The sequence below is a fragment of the Babylonia areolata genome, chromosome 24 (assembly GCF_041734735.1).
Source record: "Babylonia areolata isolate BAREFJ2019XMU chromosome 24, ASM4173473v1, whole genome shotgun sequence".
In the NCBI taxonomy this organism is placed as follows: Eukaryota; Metazoa; Mollusca; class Gastropoda; order Neogastropoda; family Buccinidae; genus Babylonia; species Babylonia areolata.
This window is the reverse complement of record NC_134899.1, coordinates 22,622,323-22,645,526: the sequence shown is the minus strand read 5'-3', so window position 1 is coordinate 22,645,526 and position 23,204 is coordinate 22,622,323. Positions and strand designations below refer to the sequence as shown.

Genomic DNA, 23,204 nt, shown 5'->3' with positions numbered 1-23,204 from the left:
CTGGTGTGATAAAAAGAAATACAAATACAAATATACTGACAATTCACCACTTCACGACGTGTTGGAAGTGGAGGAAGGTAGTAGTTCTATAGTGACTTGTACAGTCCTCCACCTCACCCCTGTCTTTATTCCAACATGACAGAAGTAACTGGGAAAGGTTGTTTATTGGTTAGTTTGCACTGACCTCTTTACTTCACATCATACCATGGCAGAAATATGGGGAGGGTAGCTCTTGGCCAACTTGTGCTGACCACCCTTCATCCTCCTCCCTCCACATTACACCATGGAGGAAACAAGAGGAATGGTGCTAGACTGTACTGGACCACCATCTATCTACATCAAAACAAGGAGAGAAAAGGGTAGTGGCAGCCAACTTAACAAACATGTAATGAATCCCTCTTCCCCCATCCTCTTTCTTTCTTCCATGGAAGACACAAAGGGGTGGCTGCATTCAGCTAGAATGCACTGGACCCCCTTTCACCCTAACAGCTATGCAGGAAAAAAACAAGGGTAAGGGTGACCTGGTCTGGCTTATATTGACCTCCCTCTTGACTGCAAGGCAGGAATGGGATGTTCCTAGGGGGCTATGGGCTTTCACTGCCTGGGCTTTTTTCACCCCTTCTGACCATTTTTAGTTTTCCCTTGCTGCCCCATAATCTGCACTGTTTCAGTGGCATTACTCCCACATCAATCATTTTGAGTCCCTCATACATGGCCACACCTGCATTTGTCTGTTGCAGTCATGGTGCCAGTCCACAGAAAGCCATTGATTTTAGGTTGCTAGGCAGCCACACACCATAGGAGACCCTGCAGTGCTGCTGAGTCACTTTGGTGCTATTCAGTAGTGCCTATTCTAAGATATATGGAACATAACTAACTATGCCCCCTAATGACAAAATAACTGCTTAGTTATGAAGCTAGACAAGACAAGACAAGACAAGACAAGACAAATTCTTTATTTCGGGGATAATAGACAAGCACTAGTGTGCTTTTTTACATCCAGTCCCTGCCCTGAATAGGGTCTACACTACACAATATTTAATAAAATGAAAGCATGGTGTTAGTAGAGATACACAACAGAGGGAAAGAATATGCATAAATCAAAACAAAACAACCACACACACACACACACACACACACGCACGCACACACGAACACACACACACATGGCATACAGGCACTAGCATGGTGTTAGTAAAATGCATAGGAAAAAAAAATTGAACAAAATCAAAGAAACAAACACACACAACACACACCGCATTACACATCAGAATGGGGGATAGAGGGTGAGGGAGGTTCTGTCAACCATACACATTTGACAAACAGTATCAATAAAATGAATGATTTACATTACACATTATGGCATAAGGTGGGAAAGGCAATGTTTTTTGAAGGTGGTTGGGCAATGGTGCTGTTTAATTGTTTCTGGGAGTGAGTTCCATAGGGTGGCGCCTGAGTAAACCAGACTGGATTTGAACAAGTCAATTCTTGGAATTGGGATATGGACTTTGGTGGGATTCCTTGATGAATTTACAGAAAATTTGTCTATTAATGTTGGTGGTGCATTACCTGTCATAATCTTTTGCATCATGATTTCTTTATTGTACTTTAATCTACGGATTAGTGGGAGAACATTCGCTTGTTTATAGTCTGAGTCTAAAAGGGTAGTCTTTTTGAGGAGTACCAGCTTGGGCCCCCGTTTATGAAGATTCTGTAATGGCTTCATGGACTGAGTGAGTGTCCTCCCCAGAGTGAAACCACCACCATGCTCCTCCAAAGACAGTCACCCGTGAATCTGCTGACACCTAATACCTTTGACAGGACTCACTTCCAATATGGAAGTGGAGGGGGATCGATACTGAGGTTGCCATAGGAGCATGGCATGAGAGGCCACAGAATTTGGATAATTTGTGGAATATATTGATGATGAATGAGTAAGATGATGACGAAGGCACTACTAATGTAAAGTGGAGGTCCACTTTAGATCTGGCATTAAGTGACTGTACTCTATTCCTTTCATAGTTTATCATGGCATTAAGCAGGCCCAAGAGATACAGACACATGCAGTGCTTGCTTTTTTTTTTTTTTAGTGGGGCCTCCAACCTCCTCTTTTTTCCCCACTTTTTTCCTTCTTTTTTTTCCTTTCCTTTTTTTGTGGGGCCTCCATCCTCCTCTTTTTTCCCACATCTTTCTCTTTCTTCTTTCACAAACTCATATTTACCTTTCATGCACCACTGTCCCCCACACACCTTAACTAATCACTTTCATTCTTTCCCCTATTGTCTGGCGCAGCAATTGCCCCAGTGTGTCTTGAGGCATGCATTTTAAGAATATTCGATGTCTGTGTACATTTGCTGGTCAGGAAATCTGAGCAAACACACTTAAGAGCATCCATGAAACAAATGTTACTTGACTATGCTTCTCAGTCAAGCCCACAGCACACTATACTCTGGGAAGAAGTTGGCCCAAAATCCTACCTCTGCTGGGAATCAACCCACAACCTCCTGCTGCCATCAGTCTATGATGCTAATCATTTTGCCACAGCTGCTGGTCCAACCACATTACTTTCTGTGGTGATATTTGGTTCTGGGGTTTGAATCTCAACTAGGGGAAGTGAGGTAAGGTCTGACTTGACCAAATTTACCCCAAGGGTCATTTCAAGTGAAGTATATAAATATCCTGATTCCTGATTCAAAAACAGGATTGGAAATAAAAATCATCTGAACAGCAAAAACAAACAAACAAATTAAAAAAACAAAAAACAAAAACAAAAAAAAACAAGAAAACCAACAACAAAATAAAATAAAATAAATAACAACAAAACAAACAAGAAAAAGCTTAAAATGTATATTTCAGAGGGGAAAACAAGTGAAGGAAGGGGTCCAATTCTAGGCAGCTCAGCATGATACACCTAGAAGATGGGTTGGCATCAACTACCATGAGGAAATGAGTGGAGGTTGATCCAAATTAAAATAAAATGTCCCCCCCCCCCCTCCCGGCCTCCCTCCCTCACTGAAGTTAATCTCATCCAAACAGGGGAGAGGGGGTCAATTATGAGTTTGTCAAATTTACTGCTGGGGTAATTTCAAGCAGGCCTAGAATGATCCCTATATCCATTAGGAGGTGGGTATAATCCAACAATTAGGGGAGGTCAGTTCTGACCATTGGGTTAATCCGAGTTCAAATAGGCCACTGCAATGGGACCTTAAAGCAGACTGAGTGGTGGCCACTCCACGGGAGACACTCAGTCTAGATCTGCAGTGATAGAAGTGTTGTTGTCAACAGGGAGATCAGTGGGAGGTGCACATGCTGAATCAGATTATGCACTACTGATCACCATCATCTAACACTGATAAATTCTTGTGGAACACCTGTATTAGAAATGCAACAGATCAAGAGCCAAGGTAAGGGTATGTGTTAAGCAATCGGAATTAGCGGTGCAAGTTAATGCCACTGAGACTGCATAGAATACATTGCATAAAAAAGTTACACAAGGTAGTTTGCCTCTATGAACTACATCTGTGACTACACAATGGTTTCTGACATGAATTTCATCTTTAGAAAGAGAAAAAAAACAACATCAACCAAAGCATATCTGTCTCTTTCACACACACACAAACGCGTGCATATCTGTCTCTTTCACACACACACACAAACGCACGTGCACATGCGCACATGCATGTGCACGTACACACACATTTGCACAGTTTGGAACAAGACATTTGATCCATACTGCTGTCACAAACACTACATGTAGAGAATGTCTTACCCTGCTGTTTTGATCATAACTCCAACTGTTTCTGCAGTTTTTCTGATAATCTGCACAATATCCTGTCAACAGATCAAGGTAACAATAAACTGTAGGCTATCTCTAAACATGTTGTGTTGTATTAAACTCATCCCCACATCCTCCCAGCTAACAAATGAACATGGAAGAATCTTCTTCTTTGACCAGTACTTTTAACTATTACACCTGCATGTTCTTTCATATGTCCATGTAGAAACTGATGTAACAAAGTATCAAAAAACAACAACAAAAAACCCCCCAAAGAAAAAAAAGCTCAATTACACTTAACTCTAGGTGATCCTTTTAATCTTTTTATTCCCTTGGCTGGTTCTACAAAATAAGCCCTTAATCATTTTTTGCACCCTCCAATGTTACATTCCTTCTTTCAAGTGTATTTGTTTATTAAATATCTAAAATAAACTTCCCATTTTGTACTTGGAATGCCAGGGCACCAACACATTTAATTTACTAGGAATGCCAGGGCACCAACACATTTCATATCATTTCCACCTTCTCCTTTTCACATCTGTGAACAAAGTTTATGTACCTGCTAACTGACATCTTTGGTGTCTGTAATTTTAAACACTCTAGTCTGCCACACCCCAAATACCCAAGTCTAGGTCAAAGGGAGACAAACAATAAACAGCACCCTCTCGTACTAGATGCTGTTCAAAGCAAGAGTCCTTGTTAAAGTTTACTTATCACAAATTATAAAAATATTCACTTGGTACAAATTAAACCTATATTTTGAGTGAATAGAACGTCCAACAAAATATCTTTCAACTGCTAAGTGGTTTGCTATGATCTAGACATGTACTGTAAAATTCAGACTACTAGATACAACTTTTTCCCAAAACTATGATCTCTGTGGCTAAAATAATGATGCAGCTTGTTTGTAGATTTTTCCAATGTGGCATGTTTTTCCAATGACATGTTCATATCAGGTGTTGCTGTTAGTATCCAGTCGATATTCAAATTCACATTAGGTTTCAAAACTGGTTTTAACTCTTCATGAATTCAAAACTCACTGCAAAAATGTGCTTGTGTTAACTGTTCATGTTTTTTGCTCCAAATTTACACATGGCCTTTATGCACACGAAACAGTCAGCTGATCGCCCTTGCTCAGACAATGTCCATCATCGTAAAGATGGTTACGATGCAGCTTTCAAACTGAAGGCATTCAAACTGGCCAGTGAAACGGGAAACCAAGCTGCTGACCATGACTTTGAAGTGAATGAATCTGTGATCAGACATTGGAGGCAGAAGAGGGGTTAACTTTCTTGCTACAAAAAGTCAGCCAAGGCTTTCAGAGGTAGGAAATGCTGATGGCCTGAGCTGAAAGATGAACTTGAAGACTGGGTCAACACACAGAGAGCGGATGGCTGTTCAGATTCAAATCAAAGCAAAATTGATCACTGCAGGAAAGAAAATAGAAGAATTTAAGGGCGGGTAGTCATGCTGTCTAAGATTTATGAAACACAAAGGTCTTTCCCTCAGAGCATGAATAGACTATTCATGTGACAGATGGACCCATGTCTACACAGATGGCTCTGCTGAGAGTGCTGTAAAAAATGGTGATGGGGGTCTTTTCATTAGATTCCCAGACAGCAGCCGTGTCATAAAGTCCATCCCTACATGTCAGCTGTCCACAAACTACAGAGCGGAGGCTTGTGCACTGTTTCATGCAGCACAGACTCTGAATTCCAGAGAAGAGCTGCCTATGCACACAGTCATCCTGACGGACTGCAAATCAGTGCTGCAAAGTCTAACTGCAGGAGAAGAAAGCCAGATCCTGTGAGACATCAGGCAGGCACTGGGGACATTGAGCCAGAGGACAGTGCTGATCCTCCAGTGGGTCCCATCACACTGTGGAGTCAGCGGAAATGAGGAGGCTGACAGGCTGTCAAAGGTGGGCAGCAAAATGGAACAGACTGTCCATCCTGTCTCATATAGTGAAGCATGAGCAATCCTGAAGAGCCAGTTCAGAGAGCAATGGAAAAACAAACACCAAGCTGGATCGGAGGAGGATGCTCTCTGGACATTAAACAGAGCACAGCAAGTAGTCCTCTTCCAACTGAAAACTGGACATTGTAGGCTCCTTTCACACCTCTACAAACTGAGACTGTCCCCTACTGAGGATGCCCATGCGGCAGGGGTTCGCAGACACCAGAGCACTTGCTACAGTTCTGCCCAACTTTTGGTGCACTGAGGAGGGAAACCAGGCCCTGTGTGGTGGAACTCCAAAAGAAGCTCTGGGGACCACCTGCCGCACTGCAGAGGACAGTGGACTTCATGCTGCAGACTGGAATGACCATCTGACAGCATGACCTGGGGTCATAAGAAGAAGAGGACAAATGACTCTCTGTCAGCAACTCCAACCTGACTTTGAAGAAAAAAAAAAGACAAACTTTCAGAACTACACACAGTAGAAAACAGAGAAATTCACTGCTCCACAGGACACAACGGATGAGGTCCCTCTGACCTACCTATCAATTGGACTGTAAACAAAAAAGGTAGATTGTCCCTCAATTTAAAAACAAACGGCCACCAAAAAACCCTTTTCAATTGTATTCTGAGCAGCATGGCATCTGGAGAAAAACTTCCCCCAATGTCTAGAAATATGAGTGTGTGTGTGTGTGTGTGTGTGTGTGTGTGTGTGTGTGTGTGAGGAGTGTGCATGTGTGTGTGTGTATGATACACAGATGCAGGCAATAAATGAGCATGTAAATAATCCTACAACTGAAAAAATATGCATCATCCACTCAGTTTGGCTGCCAAGCAATATATATATATATATACATACTGAAATAATTTGCAGTCATTTTTATATATATATCATCATTACTATTTTTTATATGCATGTTTCCCCCTGCAGTTCATTTTGTACAAACACTGTTGCAATTCTATGGAAGAGCAGTCTGAATTCCATCCAAAGATATCAGCCTTGTCTGAAGCAAATGACAATACATCACTGAATGCAGAAAATAATCAGTATATCCAGCAGTAACTGAAATGTTTATTCTTTTCTGGCACATTTGATGCAATGTTCATGAGCAACATTTCAACCAAATAAACAAGGGTATTTAAACAGTTGTTCTGCACTTAGAATTACCTTTTGTCTGCTCTTACAGGAATGGGCATCTGTATGCAAATGAAAAAAGAGTGAAGCCAAGACAACCTCTGTGGGTAGATCTTCATTCATAAGCAAAATGAGGACTTGGTTCAGGTTCAAGGTGGCAACAAAAGTCCTCAGCATGAGTGGATCTGCTCTGAAAGCTGCTGACAGGGTTTTGTACACAACCGTCTCAGATCTGTTGATTACAAAAATGCTACAATGTCATTCAGATCTAAAATTAAGGAAAAGTACAGCATTATAGTTATACATATCTGTTATGTCATTTTTTTTCCAAACCATGATTAAATGCAGTGTCACATAAATAATCTATTTTCAAATTTTTAATTTAAGGATATTTCTATGGCCAAAATGCTTCAGCCACTCAGTACAGCCATATGTGAAAAGAAGATACCAGAAGACTGGACAAAGGGCATTACTGTAAAGATGCCAAAGAAAGGCACACCATGTAACTGCAATATCTGGTGTGGAATCACCCTTCTGCTGATTCCAAGCAAATTCAATATAGATCATCAGAGAATTATTTCTTCTTCTCATTGTCAGATGCAGTAGACAAGCAGCTAAGGAACAAGCAGGCAGATTTCTGGATAGGAAGATAATGTGCTGACCAGATATTTATCCTGCATAACATCATTGAGCAGTATACAGAGCTACAGAGGTGGCTCACATCAACTTTGTAGATTTCAAGAAGGCATCTGGCAGCATTCACTGGGAAAGCCCATGGCGTCCCACAGCACATCATCCTTCTCATCAAGAACTTTTACACCAACTTCACATGCATGGTAGGAAACAGCAAACAGTTTCCAGGTGAAGATAGGAGTAAGGCAAGGATGCAAAATGTCAGCACTGCTCTTCAACATGACCATAGATTGGGTGATGTGAAGAACAAGTGAACATCAACCAAGAGGTGAAAGATGGACTCTCCTCTCAATGATGGAAGATCCTGGCTTTGCAGACAACCTAGCACTGTCTCCCACACTCATCATCACACGCAAGAGTAGACAACCCAGCACCTTTGAATAGCAAATAGGCCTAAAAACAAGCCAGAAGTTATTGACACTGAACATTCAAACCCCTTCATCAATCCAAGTAAACGTAACAATCTACCCACAACTGAAGAGTTTATGTACCTGGGTAGTAGTAGCGCTGTCATGCATGATGGAGAAGCGGGCACCGACATAAAGAACTGTCTCAGCAAGGCCAGAATCACCTTCAGAATGCTGAACAGCACAAGGAAACCTCCCAGTATGGCATCAACACAAAGCTGAAAATGTACCAGAGTTGTGTACTTTCCACACTGCTCTATGGCTGAAAATGCTGGAGGATGACTGAAAATGACAAAGTTGTCAACCTTCCACACAAAAAACCTATGATGAATCCAGCAAATCTTCTGGCCCAACACCATCTCCAATCAACAACAACTTGCCCTATGCAATAAAGATAACATGGAGACCAATATTATGAGAAGGTGGTGGAGATGGAAAGGACATGTCAAGTGAAGAGATCAAGGTAAGATCACCCAGACACCAGATAGTAGACACAAGAGAGGAAGTCCAAAGAACACTTGGCTCAGAATAGCTGAAGGAGAACTCAAGACTCTGAAGCACACTTGGGGTACCATTCAGAGACTGGCCCAAAACAGACAAGAGTGGAAGTCCTACTTACCAGAGGGCATGATGGGCATTGTAAGTATATTTCTAAAGTACAAAAACGAACACACAAATAAAAAAAATGCTCATATCTAAAACATAGGGACATGCACACACAATGCCATCTATCCAATACACAGGCACACAGACTTTGAACATGTGCACACATGCATACACACATACACTGATACACACACACACACACATATATTATATACACACAAACATACAATGGATATTATATATATAATCATATTCATACATATACATGTATTAAGGTGTACAGATTAAAAACAAATAACAATAAAGAATGAATAATCACCCTACAGCCCCCAGCCACCCTTCAAGGCCCAATCACTCATTCCTCTCACTGTGTACAGATATCTCTCTCTCTCTCTCTCTCTCTGACACACACACACACTCACACACATTTTCATGTCATGCTTTCCCTACACCCACTCCTCCCTCAACATTTATCTTCATTACATTTCTGTTCACCCCCCCCCCTCCCCCCTGAGAGCAAGATGCAGAAAAGGTTTTATGAGCTTATTCTTTTACCCTCAATACAGATAATTTTGACTTGACCTGACTTGACCTCACACACACACAAAACTGAACTCAAGGTTATTACATAGACTCTTTGTTTATACAAGTGAGTCAAAAGTGTGTGTGTGTGTGTGTGTGTGTGTGTGTGTGTGTGTGTGTCTGTGTGTGTGTGTGTGTGTGTGTGTGTGTGTGTCCATGGTAAACCTTAACGAATTCATTTCATCTGGAAATACTTTTTCTGCCAATACCAAATTACAATTAGATATAGTGAAAAACATTCTTTACAGTCATATCAATGATATGTTGTTAGCCTTCCGGATTAAGTAGTAGTTCCAGATCATGAACAGTTTATTTTGTTGAGACTCTGGATCTAGAAAATTCAATGGGCTCTTCCCAGTTACCTAGATGCCTTATCATTTGTTTGGGTTTGAAGATGGCATGACATCATTTCTTGTTTGCAATTAAAGGAAAAGAAATTAAAAAAAACTCTGGACAGTACACAAAGAATGACATTAACAACACCCCTGACATGCTTATTGCATATTAACATTTTAAAGTGGAAACCAATTTAACTGGAATGGACATATAGATATTGAATCAACAGCACTCCTCAGTTTTGGTAGTGTACACTGGTCTGCACAGATCTGAAGAAAATGGCAACATGTTGCAGTGTGCCTAAGGATGGCACTGTCTCCTTTACTACGAACTTTAAAAAATTTCTGAAATAATCCAGAGACATCATAATAAGATAATCCAAACATTCTTATCACTTTAAATTAAGCCATATATTTTTTTAATGCGAGTCATCAGATGTTTCTTGGCCCTGTGGTAAGTCTACTTACTTCTGAGTTTCATGTACATGGTCCAATCCCACTCCAGTACCTTTTTTTTTTCAAGCTTAAAACTGTTTAATCTTGTGATTCCTTCATTGGATAAAGTGTGTATCACAAGTCAGTCTTGAAGGCATTGCTTCTCTGTTATATATACAAATTATGAAATGGCCTCTGTAACTCAATACTGAATAAGTATTGAAAATACCTGTCTACGGAACAAAGAGAGCCCTGTCATGTGGTTCTGAGTTATTGATGTTCTGACTTTTTTTTCCTCTGGCAGATACAGAAGTGACAGTTTGGCTGCTTAATTATTTCTGATAAGATGGTAAAAGAAATTCTCAAGTGAAACCATTACATAAACATAATTATTAATCCAAATCATAGTTTTATTCACCATCAGAAAAAAACTGTTCGTTGAACCAAAAGTTATTTGCTGAAACCAGAACAATTCAACCTAAGGCAGCCTACTATGATCATAGCAAAGACCTATTACAGTTTCAAACTTTCCCTGTCTTCATCGCAGACATTGCAGCTTGGACAAACCATAAAAAAATGAAATAAAATAAAAATAGAAACACTTATCGTGCAAAACTCCATAGAAAAAAAACAAATTTTCATTTACATAACAATTTAACTACTGCAATTTGATAATATGTTAAATGCACCTTGATCCGAATTAAAAAAAAAAAATGTTTACACACCATCAGAACAGTTTTTCTTTTTATCATTTATCTTTCTTTTAAAATTATTTATTTATATATATTTTTTTATAAAATTGAAAATTTGTAATGGAAATTGATTGCATCTCTGGACGACTCTATATTTGTACGCGCTCGTAGTTTTGACCTTTACCCATCCTTTCCTCCACTCCAGTGCTTAGATACTATTTCATTACAAATGTTGCTATAGTAGCTATTGCATGCTGAATGATTCCCACAGAAACCTACTATAAATCAAGTAAACTTGTAAACTGTGTTGCTGACACACATTCAGCAAATTAATTCCAGTTAATTCAGCACCCTGTATTTAACACTGGTGTGTATCATACAAAGTTTATGGTATTGTTAGTGTCATTCTGTGTGCTCCATCCATAATTTTCTTTTTCTTTGAATTGCAGACAAGAAATGGAATGTCGCGCTATCTTAAAACTGCACCTTAACAAAACATAATTTTTTCCTAAACAGCAATGAACCCGATACAGCCTAGTGAAAATGTTGTGGATTTTGAGACAAACATAACAATATTTTCACCTTCCAGAAATTAGATTTTTTTTCTTTTCTGTGTACATCGGCTGCATGTGTGTTGTGTATCGAGTTCAATATTAAAAAAAAAGCGACACAAATACAATATTCTTATTAATTACCTCCTGCTGATATTTAGTCATTTGGCATCTAACATATGGAATTAAAATTTCTATGCCATTTTCCAACATGGGGATTATTCCATAAACTTTCTTTAATTTTTTTTTTTTTTTTTTACTTCACAACATCAATTCATACCTTGACATGCATAAATACTGGGCTGTTTTGTAAATTGTAATGAGCCTGTTTTTTGCTGTTACCAATGAAAACTTCACAGTATGTCCTATTTCGATTGAGAAAAATGCTTAATTTAAGAAACACATGCACAAAACTGAAACACATCAATTGCATACCTTCATTATTTTTACCCAAAGAGCCAAAAGTATCTAAACCTTTACAAAAGTGGTCATGTCATTGTATTTTATCCCAGTCATTTAAACTAGACTGAAAAATACTTCACTTACTCCAAAAACCAGCCATGACACGCTGCATTCTTGAAGTCACTGATTTTCTTGTCAACTGTGGATGTGCCCCACCACTCTGGTCTTCTGTGAAATTCATCAGGATACAGGGTCTGGAATGGTTGACACTGACCACTTGACAGATGTTGCAAAGGTATCGTGTAGATCCAATGTGGTATGCCTTCGTTCCAAACATAAAGGACCCAATGCATGCATTTCCTCGACAATGTTCTGAAAAGACAAAACTTGTGTTATTAAAAAATAACTGGACATTCATCAGCACTTTTCTCATTGCACAAAGTGCTTTACAATCCACACACATACGCATATGAAACACACTCAGTCCTCAACTCACAATCATGCACAATAAACATATATATGTGCATACAAACTCGTACGTACAATACAAACATACATACATACGTGCATGCATGCATGCATCCATCCATCCATTTGTACATTCAACGCACACACAATACAGCGTTGTAAATATACCTACACCATCAACTAACTACCTTCATGTATGACAGAGGGTCAAGAGGAAATGCTGCTGGAAGAGGAAAGTCTTGAGGTTAGATTTAAAAGAAGGCAGTATAGGGCTGTGATAGACATGGTGAGGCAAGGAGTTCCATATTTGCACAGCAGATGATGAAAAGGCTCGACCACCGTGCTGTTCTCATTTGTACTTTGGGATGCGGAAGAGAGTGAAGAGAACAGGTGGGTATATAGATTTGAAAGATGTCAGAGAGAGGTATCAGGGTGCAGTTCCAGATATGACATGGTAGCAGAGACAGGAGGCTTTGTATTTGATTCTTATGCCAACTGCCATTCATATTTCATCATTTGTTTTTGTTGTTTTATTAATCTGTCATCTTTAACTGATTCAGTGCCAGAGAATTTTGTTTTAAAAAAAGTATTCTGCCATTTCCAAGGATTTTGGAGGATTCAGGGTTAATAAACTATAGGAAACACAGAAAAAGTAAATAATCACAACTCTTGTAGACATGTAAGTTAGTAACTGTCCCAACGAAGACAAACAAGGGTTCAGTCAAGATGAAAGTCAAAAATGTTCTCAGAAACTGAGCAGTATGGCTTTTTCACAACTAAGAACATCCCCCACCTCCCCCTCTTTAGAGGGGGAAACTGTTTGATGATACACCCTCCTGGCTGCAATTGAGCCAATAAAGTGTTTGCTGTACATTCAGTTTGCCTCCTCCACACAGAAGCTGGTCAACTGATTAGTGACAAAAAGCATGAAAAATAAAAACATGTAATCCTCATCCATTGTCTATCAACACTGGGTTTCATGAAGATTGTGGGTTATTGGCTGTTTTTCCATTCTCACTAATTAAACACTGTAAAAAGGCAGTTCACTAATGTTCACAACCATGCCCCCTTCCATGCCCTCTGCCTGGCCTTGGACGTCTCGTCTTACATCACTCCTCTCTCTCTCTCCTCCCCCTCTTCTCAAACTAAGCGATTACATACTGCACCTTCTTGTTAACTAATGTCACCCACTCAAAACATCTGACTGGATAGATGGACTGAACAAAATGTTGAATATTGCTGTCATTTTCATCACGGTTGTTGTCATCACCTTCGAGTTCAAACGAATCATAAGACAAGACAGATCCATCTCTTACTGTTATGCACATACTTAATCATCTGCACAGTCTGCAAAGTTGTGTAAATCTACTGACTGACTGTCTCTGCTGGACAAAGTTTCTGATGCCTTTTTTGTATACAAGGCAAACCCACTTTTCATGCATACTCAATGTGGCCTAGTTTGCAAAACATTATCAAGAAGAAAGGGATCTTCCACCTGGAATATGCTCATTTAAATAGTATGTTAAAATCCAGACATATCAAACTAACTGTTCAGAGTCTGCTTATGTTCACTGAACCAAGCTCCAAATCCAATGAAGAAAACACCAAGAATAGATGAATCAATGGACATCTTATAGGCAGTGAGGTAACATTTAGTGTAGGTCATCAGTTGGTATCTTAAGAGCACTGAACAGGTCAAAAGAAAACCCACAAGAGTTTCATTAGTGATTACTTTTACATCTTGCTATCACAGCTGTGGCAAAATGGACATTAAAAGAAAGCAACAACAGATCTGGTTCAATCAATATTATTGCAACTATACAACTTCCATATGATCTGACCAGCTGTCATGGAAAAGTGGTTCATGTTGCAGATAATGATTGGAAAGATGCAAGTTTGAACCCCATTAGAGGTAGGGATTTTCCTTCCAGTGGCGAGTCCTACCCAGACGTGAATGTGCTATGGACTCAAATAGGAAAACTAGGATCACACATTTGAGAGTCATCCACTTCATGGTTGCTCAAATTTGCTGATCAACACCACAGGTATCTGTATACCTCTCCATTTCAAACTACCGGTTTATTGCCTTTGTTTTTATCTGGTTTTAGACTGATATAATCGATCTGACATCATCATCATTGAGATTTTTTTTATCTTCTGCATTTTAATAAAGACACAAACAAAATGTACAAGTAAGCTTGTAGTTGGAGGTTTATGCAGATCTAAAAATAATGTTCATATTAGCATCTATGTTAGAAAACAACCAAATAAATTCAGCAGAAACAAAGTAAATGAAAGTGATTTCCAGCATGATTATGAATGGTTGCAATGTCCTTTTTTTCTTATTTGTTGCCATGCTTGTGTTCAAGTAGCCTGTACAGTGTTTTTGTTATATATTCCCTTTCTCTTGACCTTTTCTAAGGTGCCAAAGCGCAATCTGGCCATTTACCCATGGATGGGCCACAGTTGCCAGGTGCATAGAGTGGACTCCACTGCTGTCCAGGATACCTGGTACTAAGGATTTGTGGCCAGGATTTCCTTCTCGTAAACTGGCTTCCAACCAAGCTGATGAGCCCAGCTGTCCACCCAATTATACCACTAGGATGTGATGTCACATTATGACACATCAATAATGTTTGAGATGCCGTACATGAAGCCTTACAACCAGCAAGTAGATCATTGATCCAGCAACAATCATGGCACCTGGGGGTGAGAGGCTATAGGTAACAAGCTACTTCCTTGGGCATGAGCAAGACATCCAGTCCAGACGACATCCTATCCCCAAAACAGACTGACAAATGGACAAACAAAACATGGTTAATACACGGACTTGCTTTGTTTATACACACAAGTCAGATAAAAGTGACATTGGGTGGATTGTGCGAAGACATATTTTTAATCTTCCATCATTTCTTCGTCTGCAACTTACAAATAGTTGTTTCGTTACTTAGACCCACTTCTTTGTAAACAAAAAACAAGTTTCCCTATTAATCTTCCATCATTTCTTGGCCTGCAACTCTCAACTAGTTGTTTCACAACTCAGACCCACTTCTTTGTTAACATAAAACAAGAGGTTTTTTTATTGTCTCTGATATTAAATTGCTCACCAAGACATAAGGGTAATGCAGAGATCCATGACAGTTTTACCTTTTCACAGAAAGTAGTGGTTGATTCTGTAGCATTGTTAGTCATCTTGCTTGTTGACTAAAAATAATCTTTAAAACCATACAAAACTCTATTGCCAGCCAAGCTTTTTTCGATACACATCCTTCTGCCAACAGTAAGTAGAACTGTGAATTACCCTTTGAAAAAAGTCAGTCTCCAACTTCTGGAATTTCCCCCGATTCAAAACCACTGTAGTAAAACCACAATTCAAGAAACCAAGCCTGAATCCACACTGCCTAAAAATATTTACCAACCTATTACAAAATCACCTATTTCAATTTAAGATCACTGAACAGCTGATGATTCAAGTCTTCTTTTGCCTGACAAGTCCTCTCGGTGCTCATCTGTCAGCCAATCAGGCTATTATCTCTCTTTGTCTTTCCTTGACCTTTAGGCTGCTTTTGATAGAACACAATTCACATATTTTTTGGTGTCTAATATGTAGGCTTGAAATAAAAAGCGTTGTCCTTCATGGGTTTTATTCTTGTAATTCAGACAAAATCTAGACAATTCTTGTGAACAGAAGCAATTCCAAAACAAGTTCACCTGTACTGGGCTCATTACTTTCTATAGTAATGAACAACCCATTTTCCATATCTCATTAACCCTTTCGCTGCCAGGAAAATAAGATTTAAGTGAAATCTATTTGCCAGGGTTTTTTCCCAAAAAACGGGTATAAATTTTCCAAAAAGTCTGTGCTCTTTGTTATTGGAGAAAGACCCATAAAAGTATATATTTTCTGAAAGGTAAATGAATAAAGAATACAAAACACATGCTGTTTTCCCATTTTATATATTTTTAGTGACATGCTGTTGTTTTGAAATCAGTGTTTTGTTTTTTGTCACATTTTCAACTTGTTCATTACAAACATTAGTCAGGTAATTTGCACAAAAACATCATATTTTCTGGAGAAATGGATATCTGCAAACACAAAATCATACTAGAACAACCACAATATGTATATATTTTTTAAGAGATAGATACACAATACATTGTGACTTCTCCAAGTGATAAGATGGATGTGAGGCCACGCCCCCTCAGTCTCCACACCCCCACCCCCCCTCCTCCTCACCCCTCTCACACGGTCACTTGATTCAGTTCTCATCAGACTGCGTTGGCTGCGTGCCAAGAATATCTCTCTGCTGCTAATTCGGTCATCTGTTGTCTGCTAACATCTGTACAGCCAGCATCACTCACTGACAGTCGCATCTTGGCCACTCTCTTGATTAGTCCCTTTATTTTCTATCAGATCGTCCTATAAATGTTCATCTCTATCTTCTCCTTCGAATTTACGCTTCAATTCTTTCTGAGCATCAGCTAAAGAAGAAATCATGGTTGATTTAGTTCGTCACGATCGCATGTCTTGAGCACGGCGTCAGTCCGACATTTTGTTGAGCGAGTGAGGAGAGAAGTCAGGCAAACACTTGGACAGTGACCCAACCAAAACATTCAAATAAAGGACTGCTTCATGACGTAGATAGGGTTTCTAGCTATGAATAGAATCTAGAGAGCTTCCCCAGGCTAAAGCTACCACTATTTTTGCCAAGGAAGTGAATGCAAACCAGGGAAAAGTCAGAATATTTCGATGACGAGTTATCTCGTCATGCAGGCAGTGAAGCATACATGCTTGCCATGACGAGTTATCTCGTCATGCAGGCAGCCTAGGGGTTAACTTCCATTCTGTTTCTCATGAAATGTATGCAGATGACACAATTCTCTCACTCCTCCTAACTATAACACAATTTTAGTTGGTCTCTTCAGAGTTGTGTCTCTGAAGTTAACACATTGATATTAAATAACTGAAGTAGAATGATAACAAGATCAAATCTCTGCAATTCTCTTTTCAATCTGTAGGCTCTTCTGTCCTGCCCATGCCCCCCTCCCCAACCCCCCTTTTTTTTTACACCAAAAACACATTTCTGATTGTGTACATGAGCTAGATATCTTCATAGGTCACAATCTTTGACTGCATCAGCTTATCAAAAGAAATGTCAGGTTGCATATCTTGAACTCAGATGCATCAGTACGATTTGCCAATATCTCATACTGGATGTAACCAAGACATGATTGTATGCAAACACTCTATCTGGACTGGACATTTGCAAACGTCTTCTTGTCACCTATGCATAGAAGCTCTTAGAACCACTCAACAAATTTAACATTTTGCCACCACTCATTTTTAACCCATTCAGTGCCTACAAAATGTCAGCTGATGTCCTACATAGAACTGCCCATAAGACATCTACTTACGTCCTGCATCTATTCTGATTCTTCCTTCATCGGGGTGTGGCTTAATGTACACAAACATACTCTGAATGGTTAGTTTAATGTGTCTGGATTATAAACACACTATTCAAATAGGCATACATCAGGTGGAGGACCCCTTTCTTTTCAATAATATTTTGCTGACTGGACTGCATCGAGTGCGCATGAAAAGCAGGTTTGTGTCATATGCCAAATGGACATCTAAAACTTTGTCCAGCAAAGACAGTAGTCCCAGTTAGTCAATGGATTTAAACAACTCTGTAGCCTGTGCAGATGATTATGTTTGGTAATAATGATGAGAGATATATCTATCTTGTCTGACTGGTTTGAACTCTAAGGTGATGACAATGACAGTGATGGAATTGACAGCAATATTTGATGCTTTTTCCAGTCCTCTTACAATCAGACACCAATTTTGAGTGGGAGAAAATGACTGAAAGTAAGTGTGTAGTACTTTCATATAATTTGAGAAGAGGGGGCGGGGGAGAGAGAGGGGACTGGCAAAAGAAGATAGGTCAAAGGCCTGACAGAGAGCATGGAAGGGGGTGTGGCCATGACCGTCAGTAAACTGTTTTTCACAATGTTCAACTGACAGGAAACTGACAACAGACAATAATCCATTATTTTCATGAAACCAAGGGTTGACATACAATGGGTAGGATTACTAGGAATCACATGTTTTCTAATTTTTCACGCTTTTTATTACTGATCAGTTGACCAACTTCTTTGTAGAGGAGGCAAACTGGATGCACAGCAGACACGTTATCGGCTCCATTGCAACCAGGAGACATACCGCTCTAAAGTGGATACGCTAAAAGGTTTAAAAATGCTTGACTGCTCAGTTTATGATGAAGTGATTGACTTTTACCTGGACTAAACCCATGTTTGTCATTGTTGGGGCAATTATTCACTTACATGTCTACAAATGTGATTGTATCATAAATGTATAACCAGTTGTTTTTTTTCTGCAGATATATTCTGACAATAAGCATGCTATTTCCATCTTTTTGGATTTCATTCTGTGAAGGTTGAATAGACCTTTTATGCACAAAAAATATTATCGTCATTTTGAAATGCCTGAATAGTATCTACAATCAAAATGATTGAGAAAAAGCCCTGTCTCAGGATTATAACTTCATTATAAAGAACTACTCTTGCTTCCTGTTGAGCTAAGAATAGAAAACAAGTATATTTTTAGTGTGTGTGTGTGTGTGTGTGTGTGTGTTGTGTGTGTGTGGGGGGGGGGGGGGGAGGGGGGCTGCACCTTAATATCTATCTGGACTATTAAACATATATCCCATAAAGCCTTTGCTGCCCTTGTGCTGATAATGCAATCTTCTGCTTTCCTAAGTTCCACAGGGAAGGATTTGATCAAATAATTTTTTGTTTTTCAGATGTACAAATTTGGAATCACAATTATCTGCTACTCTCTCAACAGCTACCTTCAGAATTCCATTTCAGATACAGAATTATACTATACAAATTAACATACAGGTTACCGCATGTTGCATTGTGCCAAACACATGCTGCATTGATTGAAAGGTTGTCAGTGGTAATTGTTTTCTTTCATACAACACAAATGTTTTAAATACATAATTTGAGCAATAGTTTGTAGATAATAGAATATGGGAAATTTTTTCAATATTTCGAAAGTGGTCAACAGAAACAATTAACAAACTTGTTCTGGAATACGAAATGTTCTTATCTGAAATGCTTCTGAAATATACAGAGTTATACAGTACTGAACTGCACAGTTCTGCATCATTGTAAGAAAATTTCATGTGTGAAACTAGGCTGGCAACAAATTAATAACATCATCTACACCAATTTTGTAATCATGCCATGGATTGGAATATAAAAAGGAAAAGAAAGACATACTCTTTGTTTTTCATCAAATTTGGGAAATGATGGTGCAACAGTGTGATGTCTGGACATGTCTTATTTTCCAGGTCAGGTTTGATGAGCAATGCCCTGAAGACAAGGGGTCTGTCTTGGCAATAAAGTGGCTTGTTTGTAAAGTCGAGCAGGTGCAGCAAAAACATGGCCAAATTTACTGTAGGCTTGTCTTCTTGGATAGCTGTTTCCATACTCTTCTTCAGTGGTGTAAAAAGTAGTTCTTCAACACACTGCAAAACAAGGTACACATCATCAAATTATTCAAAATGTGAGTATGTTTATGCATTAATAATTTATTTAATTCCATACATCCATTTCCTCATTATTAATACACATAAAATAATTTGCAATATTTGAATAATTGCCTCAACGTTGCGGAAAAGACACGTTCATAATCAAACAAGTAAAGCTTTCATACCTCATGTGCAATTCCTGCTGATTTAAAAAACGACAAAATGCTGGGGACTGGGCAAGGGATTGGTGAGAAGGGGAGGAGGGAGTTGAGTGCAGGGGGAGAGGTGGAGGTGTTACCAGTGCTTACATACTCATAACAATCATATTCTTGCATATATCAATCATATTTTTGCACAATATCTGAAGATACAAAATAAAAAAACAAAAAAGTAGTAACAGATTTTCTTTTAAAATAATAATTTCAACTACATCATGTGGACAAAGTGTAAACTGTGCAAGTTGATAAAAATTACATTTAATCACAATTTTCAGTAATCTCCAGTTTCAGGATATTTTCTACCCCATCCTTCATGGTATTTGGTGAAAATGGTAAATTTCCTACGTCTGTCTCTGTAAAAACAAAATGCTAGCATTTTGTATAAATTGGTTACAAACCAAGGTACTTCAAAGATATCTTCCATTGTTTACAAATGTCTTTAATTTATACACCACCAACATACATCAGAATCAATATCTGGAAAGTATTAAAACCCTCCTGAATGTAATTTGATTAAAAAAATTACTGGTTGAATCAAGAGGGTTTTTTTTGTTTGTTTGTTTGTTTTGTTATGTACATCCCACATGGTTTAAAGAGAAAGTTAAGCAATGTTCAAAAGATCAGTTTTTGCAAGACTGGAATAGACATGTAGATAATGATACTATGTATATCAATTACAGGATGTTTAAACACAATTTTGGTCCATATGCTTATTTAACAGTATTGCCAATTAATCTGTGTGAATCATTAGTAAAGTTCAGAACAACCAATAATGCACTGCCTGTAAATAAACAACGTTTTGACAATTTACCCAGAAATGAAAGAATCCGAAAAATGTTCCACAAACGACATTGCTGATAAATTTCATCAACTATTTCTGTGTCCCTTTTTTGACAACATCAGACAAAAATGTTTGTCTATATTAGTACACACAAAAGAACCCGCCCAAACTCCATAAAATTCTACTTATTGTTTTCTGAACCAACCCCCCCCCCCCCCCACTCCACCAAAGAGTACTGTTAAATTGAAGTCCTTTGTCTATTCCATACATATTTCTTTTCAATAGAACTTTGTCTATTGATAGTCAAATATTTGGAAAATTTACATGTTCTAATTTGATTTGTATATCATTATTTGTGTTATTATTCAATCACTGGGGAAAATTGACTTGTATTGTGTTTGCTTGTTTGCTTGAGTTAGCTTCTTTGGGTTTTTTTTGTTACTTTTTATTTACATGGTGTGTGTAAAAGATGTATGTGTGTAATGTTTCAATGCCCCCAGGGGGCACTTGAAATAAACTTCTTGCCTTGCCTGGAAATGATGATGATATTCAAGGTGAATAAATCTGCAGGCTAATTGTGTGTTGAGGATTTTTCTTGTGTGGGTGTGTGCACATGGATGATACAGCAAACTGCTATGGGAGACATTTTTAACTTGGTAGTTGTGGTAGATGTGTTATGTGCCAGTGGGACAGCGCATATAATTGTAATGTGGTTTATAAAATTTGAGACCAAGAGTCAGTCCTATGTCTGGTACACACAGGTTGCTAAATGTTTACCAGAGACATTTTATACAACATACAAAATACCTTCGTTTTCTATAAATCAATATAGTTGCCGTGGAATTTCGATTGCGCATTAAAATGTAAATGCTTAAGCTTTCTTCTCATGTACCGCTTTCTGTGTACACCTAAGTTATAGGCATGCGATGGTACGAAATGTCTGACAGCATTTCGGCCCCACAAAACTATCTCTTCTTCAAGCCATTGGAATTCGTCAGTGCCGATTTGAGCAAAATACGTTTTTACAATACCTAGACATTTTTATAGCATGTCTTGCAGATGTCTGCATTTCTGTTATCAATCTGATTTTTATCATACATGTGTAATTGTGTTGTAGTTGGTTTAAACAAAGTATTTCATTGTCGATCACAAGTGCCAAAAGCACCACCAAGCGGTGCCGACACTGGAGCTGTCCGTTGAGTCTTCTCTTGAATTTTGACATAAAAAATCTTTACTATAGAAGCAGATTCTATAGATGATTTTTATATAGTTGGAAATTCAGGATTTTCAGTTACTTAACTGTTACAATTATATTACATATCGCAATGTATTAATTGTTGTAATGTACAGAAATGATACATGAACTCGTTAAAAGCTCGTTCATTCAGTGACTCTTTTTGTTTACAGTTTTTAATTACATTATTTTTGTAGAAAATGGTTTAGCTTAAGAAAATGCTTGTCTCTTGTAGTTTTGTGTGATATATTATATGTCTATTTTAGTTCCCCGAGCCGAAAGTCAGAAGCCGCTAAATTTGGTCAAACAAACACAAGCTTAGCCCCTCAAGGCTCGCGGAGGGCCGGTTTTGACAGTCGCTGGCTTTGTGGTTTGGCAGAACTGAATATAAGGAGTGAGCGAGTGCCAGGCAAGAGAGAACTCTCCTGGCCTGGAAGAATGAGAAAATAAAAGAAGAAAACCAGCGCACTGCCTTCCCGATTCTACCTTGCATGGCTGCAGCTCTCTTCTGCTAACACCTTCTACCTGTCTTCACCTTCTCTAACACCACCTCACCACCCCGTCACACAATGTTAATTGACAATTCAATGGAATATATACATGAATCCAAATACCATTTGAAAATAGAACTGCGTGACACTGATACTGCCATCAATTCTGAGCCTGAATCTACTAGTTTGGCATTTAGTGAATCAAACTTGTCAACTTACATTTCCCACAATGTGCCAAATATCAAACCCTCCTGTTCTGTGAGCTCCCTTTTGTCTAAGAACATGAATCATGTGTATTATTTTTTCAGCAGTCTGTTCAGCTCTGTCCACTTTGCTGCTGAGGTTGGTGATGATCATCTCTGGTGTTGGAAGAAACAAAGAGCAAGAAAGATGCATATCACGGATAACAATGTCTCCAAAAGATGCGTTGAAGACTCTTTTCACAGGATCCCAGAAACTTTTCAAGCCACTGGGATAAGCCATCCAGTCAAAGATGTGCCATAGTCCTGAAACATACACACATATAAAATAAAAAGACACACACAAACACACACACAAACACACACACACATCTCTCTCTCTCTCTCTCTCTCTTATATATATATATATATATATATATGTCTGTGTGTGTGTGTGTGTGTAAAGAGAGAAAGAGAGAGAGAGAAAGAGAGAAAGAGATGGATATGTTACAGTGTGCAGATAATGTCACCTGCACCACCCCCACCCTGTCTCCCTTCCTTCCCACATCCCTTCACCTACCCCCTCCCACCCTGGACCCCAGTCTCATCTCCCTCCCCACTTTTTCCACAGTTCATCCCAAATTTTGAGGTTGTGCTGAAAGTGTATATGAGAGAGAGAGAGAGAGAGAGAGAGAGGGGGGGGGG

At 38.8% G+C, this 23,204-nt stretch overlaps 1 protein-coding gene across 3 annotated transcripts in view; it reads right to left on the bottom strand.

Moving 5' to 3' along the window:
• The window catches only part of LOC143298824 (E3 ubiquitin-protein ligase RNF213-like), a 232,974-nt gene that overhangs the window by 186,950 nt on the left and 22,820 nt on the right, over positions 1 to 23,204 (bottom strand). For all 3 annotated transcript variants that reach the window (XM_076611814.1, XM_076611815.1, XM_076611816.1), the window contains exons 7-11: positions 22,540 to 22,826; positions 19,346 to 19,593; positions 11,714 to 11,941; positions 6,900 to 7,098; positions 3,770 to 3,831 (exon numbers count right to left, since the gene is read on the bottom strand). In XM_076611814.1, the coding sequence (XP_076467929.1) occupies positions 3,770 to 3,831; positions 6,900 to 7,098; positions 11,714 to 11,941; positions 19,346 to 19,593; positions 22,540 to 22,826 (1,024 nt within the window). The remainder of the gene's footprint in view (positions 1 to 3,769; positions 3,832 to 6,899; positions 7,099 to 11,713; positions 11,942 to 19,345; positions 19,594 to 22,539; positions 22,827 to 23,204) is intronic.